Genomic DNA, 9,636 nt, shown 5'->3' with positions numbered 1-9,636 from the left:
ATAGGTGATGTTATTTTCACTTGTGGTAGCAACTGTGATAATGTGGGTGCTTTTCATGCCGAGATGCTTGATATTTGTTGTGATTTGCAGCTTGCTCAATAGTACCATGCAATACAGTTTTGGTGCATTTGGACTCCCAAGTGGCAATTAGGACTCTGATGGGTATTTACCGCCCACAATGGGGGATTTTACACCTTGTTGAAGATATTCTTCACTTGAGATCTTTGTTTGAGGAGTGTATTTTAATACATGGAGTTACAAAGACTAATCAACGTGCGAATAATTTAGTCAGATTGGCAATGGCGGTCAAGAAATTATGTTGGATCTCTCTCTCTCTCTCTCTCTCTCTCTCATTCATGCTCAGCTCTTACACTATGTGGCAGGGTTGTAGGCTCTTTAGAACCTAATTCTGTATTTTTCTATGTTCACTAATTTTATTAGTATTAAGTCTCCCTTTCTTCCCCCCCCCCCCCCCCAACCCCACCTAAAAACAAAAACCATGATCGGTTAGTTTCTTTTCTTTTATTTTTCAAAACTATAAGATGCAGAACTGATAACCAAAAAAAATAACTAGGACGTGCTCAACTGCACTCAAAACGAATCATTACATTTGTTATAAGTACAGTTCATACACTAGCTATTTGGATTAATTACACTCGGTGAAATCACTAGATTTTGAAGCAAAAAAATTCCAACTAGACCTTGAAAGCCTTGAACTCTTGGTTCATTGGCATTTGATCATATCGGTTTTGCCAAAGTCTTGGGAGTATTACTTGGGTTCTTTATCCCACGACGATTAAGCTTAGGAGGTGGGGTCTTCCTAACAACCTTAGATGCCTGAAGTTCCTCCAATGTGTCAAGAACATCTCTCATATTAGGCCGGTTCTTAGGGTCAGCATGGAGGCACTGGAGAGCAAGTGCAGCAAGCCCCTGGACTCCTTTCTTGGGGTATTGACCTCCCAACCCTGTGTCCATGATTCTCAACACTTTCCTGTTGTCACTTAGGAATGGCCTTGCCCAATCTACAAGGCTCTCTTCAACGATAGCTGTCTCATCAGTTAGAGCTCGTCTTCCAGATAACAGCTCCAACAAGACAACTCCATAGCTGTATACATCGCTCTTTATGGTCAAATGACCTGTTTAAGATAACTAGTCAGTGAGGCAAAAAGAGTATGGCTAGCTACTTGACCAAGGTAAATGAATATATTATGGCTTATTATTCCTAAATAATTTATGGAAGTAGAAGTAACCTGTTGCCACATATTCTGGAGCAGCATAACCACGAGTTCCCACTATTCGAGTTGAAACATGTGTTTTATCTCCAGTAGGACCATCCCTTGCTAGGCCGAAATCTGAAAGCTTTGCATTGAAGTCCTACATGGTAATTGCACAAAGGCTGAATTAGGTAAGTATTAAAAAGAGACTGACTGAGGTTATACAAGTTATATAATGGAACTATTTAAATTATCGAGAAAAGTAACAATTTGATTTGTGAGAAGAATTACATACCGAGTCAAGAAGAATATTGGAAGCTTTTAAATCACGGTAGATTACTTGGGTTTCTAAATTATGCAAGAAAGACAGTCCTCGAGCAACACTAATGGCAATGCTCATACGAGTGGCCCATGGTAGTGGTTGAATACTTTCTACATAAGAGATTTTTCACCCATAAGAATTAATTCAACAAACGATGATGCATTCAGTGTTAACATTAGAATAGCATGTCATCTACAGGGACGTAAAGAATAAAAGGAATGTTAACATCAGCTGGAATAGCTGAAAAAGCATATGTATCTAAAATAGCAGCATCAGAACTGACCAGACATAACCACAGGTCCCCAAACATCAGATTGCTTTAGAGCAAGCATTTATGAATAAACTAACCAACAATTGCCAAACCCAGTGGGTTGCATGATGTTTCAAGGTAGTAAATCCAAGCAGGTCTAAAGCCAAGTGGAGCAGGGGCGGACCCACAGTGGGGCCGGGGCCATGGCCTCCCCCAGTTTTTAAAAAATTATACTAATTCCTTAAAATTTTCTAGTTTTTATGTAAATTCCCTTAATTTTTTTAGTTTTTTCTCTTCCCACATGTGAAATACCACTATTTGCCCCCCTCCTCATATTATAAACATTTTTTAAAGGTAAAATAATGGGTATATATGTCATTCCTAATTAAAAACTAACTCCTCAATCCCTATTTATTCTCCCCTCTCTTCTCTCTCATCTTTTCTTCCTATTTATTCTCTTCTCTTTCCATAAACGTGGGTTAAAGGAAATTTTTGAAGAAAAATCTTTTTAGGTATTCAAAATGTCATTCCTAATTAGAAACTCACTCCTCAATCCCTATTTATTCTCTCTTATCTTCTCTCTCATCTCTCTTCCTTTCTTCTTATTTATTCTCTGCCCTTTCTATTAAGGTCGGCTAAGGAAATTTTGGAAAAAAATCTCTCCACAATAGATACTCTTTCTCTTTCTCAATTTATTTTTCGTTTCCTCTTTTTTTTTTTTTCTTTTCCTTTTTTTCTTTTTATTTGATTTTATAAATTCTCTGTTTCTTTATTTGTTCTATAATTTTTGTTATTTGATTTGATATTGTGAATAAAATGTCTATAGTTAGTAAAGTAACTAACTACCATTGGTCTTTAAAAAAAATAAAATTAGATTGCATCTCCTACCAAATAAAATTTTGGTTTGTATCTAACTTTTTAGGGTTGGTCATGTGGATTTTTATTTTATTTTATTATTATTATTTATTATTTTTTTGGTATTGCTGCTTTAATTTACTTATATTTTGTCCAAAAAAATCATTATCAATAGTTTACCTTTTTTTTCAAATGTGTGGGCCCCACAAAATATATGTGGGCCTATTCCTTAATATAATAAAATAATTCAGAAATGGGCCCTCAATGGGTCTTATAAGGGCCCACACAATATGTGCGACGAAAAAGTATTAGTGCTTTCCCAACGGGAAGGTAATCTGGACTTTCATTCTTCGCCCCCCCCCCAAAAAAAAAAAATTGAATCCTACTTCCGCCCCTGAAGTGGAGGGTGTTTTCTAAAACTCAAATCGAAACTTGGAAGGTGTTTTCTAAATCTCAAATCGAAACTACCATGAATATCAAGGAACGTTTTAATTTATGTAACTCTTCTAGGAATTGGTCTTTCCATAAATAATCTCTTGTGAATATGTAAGATAATTCTATTCATATATCACTTTTTAGCATTTACTGCTTGCAATACGGACAAAGACACAAGGCTCCAAAGCATCAAAGAACTCTAAGAAAGTAAAACAATATAGAGGAGTCTAGGACTCTTTGATTACTTGTAGCATGCATTTCTCTGGTCTTCAAGTGGTAACAATGTCACTCTTTTCAATGTGGCCCATGGCATTTAAACTGATGGTAAATTGGCTTTTGTAAATGGATGAAGTGCTTTCATTGGATGTTTCAGATCTCAAAACCCCGTCAGTGACAAATGATAAACTCACCTAAGCTTACTCCAACTAAATAGGGTCATCCGCATAGACTCCTTTTGCCCTTCAACTGAACCTAATTCATACATATTTTCACTTCTCCAAAAGTCAATGAAGGTCTATTTTAGCTCCTGTAATCTAAGTCACCCTATGCCTATATGGAACCTAATTTGTTGATATTCTGTTCTTTTTGGGAAAAGAAATTCTTTTACATACTTTGTTCTTTCCTAAGTTATATAACAAGATTTCTTTTCATGAGGACTACTTGATGTAAACCAGGATCTAGGGCTAAGGGTAATGATGTAATTTTCCTAGATTTATGGTTGGCCAGGAAGTTCCAGCAAAGAAGAGTGAGAATTCTAAGGTTTCAGAGGGCATTGTCACACTCACAAACTTAGTCATAGTAAGAACAGGGTTGTGGTTTTTATCAAAAATTAGGGTTGTTAGCAGGTTCGGGTGGGGTAGATGTGGGGGCCTATCCTTTGCTGGTTCTACAGTTTCAGAACTAGGGCTCAATGGGTCAGAGGGTTTAGGAGGTCAGGGTGATCAAAACTTAGGGTTTTAGAAGCTTTTAAAAATTCTGCAGAATTCTTCTAAGGAAGAAGATGACATGCAGAATTTTCAGACTTTTAGAAATTTTAGGGTTTAGATGGTCAGATTGCGCTGAAACTGGGAGGGAAGGTCTATGGGGTTAGGGGGATAATGCTCCTAAAGTTTGGTACAGCTCTAATGGTTAGATTGCCATAGATGTGGCCTTGAATTTTAGGTCTAGGAAAAAGTCCGAAAATTGCAGAAAACTTTAAACATCCAGAAAATTAGAAAAAGGACGATAAGTGCATTGGGGTGATGGCTTTAGGGCTTGGGAAGGTGGCTAAGGGTAGTGGAGGGTTGGGGTTGTACTTGATGGGGAAAGGACACTTGAAGGCTGCTGGAATTTTGAAAGTTCTTGGATCGCAAGCTTGAGGAAGAAGATGCTGAAACTTGAATGAAGATGCTGAATATTGAAGAAACTTTTCAAAACCCACAAAGGCCCCCTCACAACAGGAACCCCGGTCCTCTATAACTTTTCATTCAATAGTCCAAACTGAAAATTACAATGCAAGAAGAGGCTATTTATAGCCTAAAATAAAAGACTCTGACTGGGATTGGGAATCCCTAATAAATAAGGATCCCGACCTAGACTACCACATTCAAAAAGGAATCAAATTACTACAAGTTCACAACCCTAGGATTGAAATCTTATCAAGACACTTGACTAACACTTCCAAATAAAAACAAACTCTAAAGATAAGAACTCCTTTAGAGAAGTAATCTTATCTTATCCGCAACTAGCTAACTCAACACAACTTGAACTCTCAAATAATTTTAATGAGAAACCAAAAATAGATCAATGACCCTTAGATCAAGGAAAATCTATCCAGACCCATATTGAGCCCTAAAAAGAGGCTGAAAATGACCAAAATACCCTTAGGGGGCATTTGGCCAGCTTGGATTGGCCATTTGGATCTCAATTTTGGGACTCAATTATGGGGGATGTCCTTGTGTTTACATCACTACTTGAACTTCATAGCTTCATCATCCAACTACAATGTATAAGATCTTTTATTGGTTTTTGTTTCTTGGACTTCTCTTTCCTTTTTTCTTTTCCTGCACTTTTGGTTGTAAAGGGCAATGCCAGGATTTGTCCAAAGTGGACACACTTTTGTAGTCATTTCCCACTAACTAAGAATTTGAAGTACGCCGTGGTATGATATCAATTAGGATTAGGCAATTATTTGGAAGTACAAGTCACTTTGAGAGCCCATATGTAGTTGTAAAAGCATGGCCTAGGTACCTAGGTGCCAAAGTAGTTCTTGAATACCTTGGAAATTAGTCACATTGTTTAGGGTGCCCAGACTGAATACATAGGTGAATAAAAAGTGGGGAAGTTGAGGATAAGGGAGAGGAAATGGAAGGGACAGGAAGAAAAAGAGGGGAAATGGGAGAAAAAACAGCGAGAAGCGGAAAACTCATAAGAAAATTTGAGAGAAGCAGTAGTAAATGGGATTATTTTATACTCCCAAAAAGGTTGTACAGCAGCCATTGCCACCACCATCATAGTGTAAGAGGAGAAAAAGAAGAATAAATGGGACTATTTTGTTAAATTATAAATTTAATATGATATATGTGAAAGAAATGGAAGTTTCATTTTACACATGTAACTCCCACAAGTTTACTCGATAGAGAAAGAAATATTTATATCTGAAGCTCCATTGGTCTATGACACCTTAGTTGCCTAGGCACCTGCCTAAGCACCAATCACAAAGGCCTCTGGCTACTGCGTAGGTTCTCCTTGGCACTATGATAACTATGTTCTATCAAGAACATGTACCCTGACCGTTGAAAAGGCTAAGTTGAATTTTGATAAGAGGATTGCCCTGATTCGGTTGCATTCTGCGGTTGATTTATACCTCTTTTATCTCCATCAACACCTTCTTTTCCTCCTCTATTTCTTCCATTATGGTCTTAAATATATGCTATTTTCTTTCTTATTTTGAAATGAAATTTCACAAGATATGTTCTTCCATTTTTCTACCTAAAATTTGAACATTAGATTTAGGAATAGATATGCCCATCAATATCCATCAAATCTCCGTGTCCTATTTTCTCTGGTTTATCCTTCTTGGTATCCAAAAATCACTGCTTGACTATCAAAAACAACAAGAGCACAATTACATTCCTAAAATGACCTAAGTCTAACTAATAATTAGAACTTCAGAAATCATAATGTGAATAGGACAAAACAACAAACTAGATATAGTTGTCATCTTATTTCACATGGAATTAGTATCCCATCCTATGTTACATGATTACTGGGAAAAAATTTCCCAATTTTCTGTAACATTTTTGTTCTTTTTTTCTTTGAGATAAACAGTTATTTAAGATTTTCAAGGTGGAAATTTCCATTTATTTTTATTTAGCTATACAAGTGAAGAAGAATAATACAGACATTATTCTTATATGTCACTGAATCCACCGTGTTTTAGTTAAGACTCTGACAACCATCAGATACCATTGCAGAAGTAGTCTGGCGTTACTACTGGCTCAAGTAACATAGAACAAATCTTCCCCTAATGCATGCAAACATGCTTCTCATTCATATACATTAGTAGGAAGTAAAAAAAAATAAAACCAGAGAATGAGAATCATCAGTTGAGCCACAAAATTACTATCCAAATGTAAATATACAACATAAAAAACTGGACCATATCATAATGAAATACTTGGTAGAACAACTGTTTGCTTCACCAAAGCCATAAATTTCAACCAAGATGCATTAGAAACCATCTCCAGTTGGTTGATTATTCAAGTCATGTATTCTGGGACTGTATAATGACTTTCTCAAACATTGAATTTTGAAGTATATATGATGATAATAAAGATAAAGTTCAGGAAGAAACAGAATGAGAACCATCATGGACATTTGTCAAATTGAATATAAGAGGAGCCAGTTCACTTACTTCTAAACAAATGATTTTCCAAACTTCCTCTTGCCATATACTCATAAACAAGGAGTCTGTACTCAGACTCACAGCAGTACCCAATAAGTTTCACCAGATTCTCGTGGTGAAGTTGACCCAAATAGATAACCTCAGCCTACAGAGAAAAAATGGACAAATTAGAATCAAGTTCACATAGTGATTGGCAATGCTTAAAGGGTAAAATTATAATATAAATAAATATTAAACCTCAAGATACATACAAGCCATTCTTTGTGGCCTTGGCAGCTTTCCATTTTAAGTTTTTTGATGGCCACAGTAATCCCAGTGCCTGGTCTGGTGGGAGTTAGAGTATTTTCATCAATCCATCCTTTGAAGACACATCCAAATCCTCCTTCACCTAGTAGACTTTCTGGGCGGAAGTTCCTCGAGGCACTTTTGAGGTCATTGAAGCTAAAAGACTTGACACTGACAGAGACTGAAGCATCGCTAGAAGAATTTGTGAGAGATTTTATGCCCAAACTGGCAGATGATGTTTCTTGACCAGAAGGTGTTGAATACAAGGTTCTGCTTGGAGGCTGCTCAGACTCTGGAAAAATAAAAGAAAAAGAGGGGGGGAGGGTGAGAAAGATAATAAAAGATGTGTTAATAGCAGAGTTTCTTATCAAATGTTTCCAGAGCGATAGTAAAAGATACCACATGCTTTGGTGGTGATCAAATGATAGATTTTATAAATGTCCAGCATATTAAAGCCAGAGTACATCTTGAGGCTAAAATGGGATTGTCAAAGGAATAGGAAAGAGGTTAAAACTTACTCTATTACAAAATTTTCAAATATTATGAACACAACTCTATGGAAGGTATAATTCGACATTCATTAAAATGGACTTCACCATACTAGTCTTTAAAATGCAGACACTAATGAACTTTCGCTACACTGCATTGATGTAAGACAAGCAAGAAGATTTGAATGCAATGAGCAGATCTAAACATCCCAGAGATGATATCATCCAATAACTAGTTTCTAAACTTAGCCAGCCTTTTCAGGATAAAAGAGATGATTACTTTTAGCAACTAAATAGAGATGATTACTTTTAGCAGCTAAAAAGAGATTCCCCAAGTTATGCTAATGGAGAAGTGCAATCACATTGGAACACCCAGTAAGTGCCTTAAAGGTCATCAGGAAAATTTTTTAAATCCTAAGTTGGCAGTCAATGAGACAATAAACTTGCTGATGTAGTTTTCAGGACTCACTTTGGTATTACCACAAAATCCTTCCTCCTAAGGAAGAAGAGGAGATGAAGGCAAGGGTTGAGTTTGTTATAAATGTACACATACACAGAGACATCCCCAAGCAAATTTACGAACATGTTTCAGGCAACCCACCCCTCCCCCACCGACATCTCACTTTTTTGTTTTATTTTATTTTTGGGTAAAGACTCCCTCTCTCTATTTGAAGTCACAAGATGTTAAATATTCATTACACTTTCTAATCCCCACTGACAAGGAGGACATCAACAGAATCTACACCACCATGAACTTTATATTTTAAGATCTTCCTCCACTTGGAGACAATAGCCAAAGGAATAGTAAACAGAACAGAGGTAAAGTCAAATCTAGAGAATTTCAAGTACACCCAATAAAATCAGGTTTCTCAAGCCCCAGAATCACATCCAGACTAGTCAAAATCTACACCTTCAAGAACTGCAACCGAAGGACATCCAAAAAAAATTTACAGAAAACAAGGACATGCATCTGCCAACTATTGGCTTTTCTATAATAAAAAAAATAGCTACTGAAGAAATGGAATCTCTCAGAAAATAATTAACATAAGACAGAAGAAATGGAATCTCTCAGAAAAGAATTAAATAAGACATTAGAATTGTTAATCTTGCCTGTGGAAGGTACAGAAGTAGAAACATGAGCAAGTCTAACAGGTCGCCTGCAGCAATTTCCCATGGAAATTTGCCACAGCAATTCTCACTAAATGGCAACGATGACATGAAAAGGGAAAACCTTGATAATCTATTATGGAAAAACAGAGAAAGTATATCCATGGACACTGCATATGCAAGTCTAGATGACGGTGGATGACTTGGGTCAAAGTAGAAATTTCGAAGCCCTGTTTGCGTGCAAGAACAGGCTTAGTACACACTCGTTAAGTCGTAATTCCATAGATAAATTAATAGAATATTTGGGCTAAACAGATGAGACAGGAAACGGTACGAGACTTTTTGCGTTCCTGAAAGAACAAGTCAACAGGAATGGTTCACAGTTTCACAGCAGATGGCTCCACTTTTTTTTGGGTGAACAGCAGAATGCTCCACAATAACTAGTTTTGCGTATGATTGGGTTTATGAGATAGGAGACTCCGAGAGTTTAGATGCCCAGACGATGGTTCAAGGTCTCGTCCACTCCGACAAACGGGTCGTACTTGCATTGAATGAGTGGGCACACTAATTTGACATTAGTGGTTTGTTGAAGAAAATTTAGAAGTTCAACCAGCCCCTCTATTATTGAGGAGGTTATAATTTTTTTTTTAGGGGTAAGTAAGAGGTTATAATTTGAACTCTCTGTGATATATGTGATAGTCTTTATTTTTAAAATAAAACTATTAAATTTAAAAAATAAAATAAAATAAGTTTAGGGTGAGAGTTTTGTTACCTTATAATTTTGGTTTGCAAAT

At 36.5% G+C, this 9,636-nt stretch overlaps 1 protein-coding gene across 1 annotated transcript; it reads right to left on the bottom strand.

Moving 5' to 3' along the window:
• Window positions 1-614: 614 nt before the first annotated feature.
• Window positions 615-9,172, bottom strand: LOC149002357 (putative serine/threonine-protein kinase PBL18). The gene is made up of 6 exons (XM_089137109.1): window positions 8,846-9,172; window positions 7,214-7,539; window positions 6,972-7,107; window positions 1,510-1,646; window positions 1,251-1,374; window positions 615-1,136 (listed from the first exon to the last, which is right to left on the bottom strand). The coding sequence occupies exons 1-6, from the start codon at window positions 8,907-8,909 to the stop codon at window positions 739-741; spliced, it is 1,185 nt and encodes a 394-aa protein (XP_088993235.1). The 5' UTR covers window positions 8,910-9,172; the 3' UTR covers window positions 615-738.
• Between the last annotated feature and the right edge of the window lie 464 nt (window positions 9,173-9,636).

Source organism: Hakea prostrata, chromosome 10 (assembly GCF_041222555.1).
Source record: "Hakea prostrata isolate BN-2017 chromosome 10, UWA_Hpros_2, whole genome shotgun sequence".
In the NCBI taxonomy this organism is placed as follows: domain Eukaryota; kingdom Viridiplantae; phylum Streptophyta; class Magnoliopsida; order Proteales; family Proteaceae; genus Hakea; species Hakea prostrata.
Note: the sequence above shows the minus strand (reverse complement) of the source record. Positions and strands in the feature narration are given on the sequence as shown.

Excerpts from the sequence above, each read along its gene's own strand:
- LOC149002357 (XM_089137109.1), bottom strand. The coding sequence starts at position 8,909 with ATGGGAAATTGCTGCAGGCGACCTGTTAGACTTGCTCATGTTTCTACT. Across the intron at positions 7,540-8,845 it reads TACTTCTGTACCTTCCACAG|AGTCTGAGCAGCCTCCAAGC; the intron begins GCAAGATTAACA and ends TTATTTTTCCAG. Across the intron at positions 1,375-1,509 it reads CCAATATTCTTCTTGACTCG|GACTTCAATGCAAAGCTTTC; the intron begins GTATGTAATTCT and ends ATTACCATGTAG.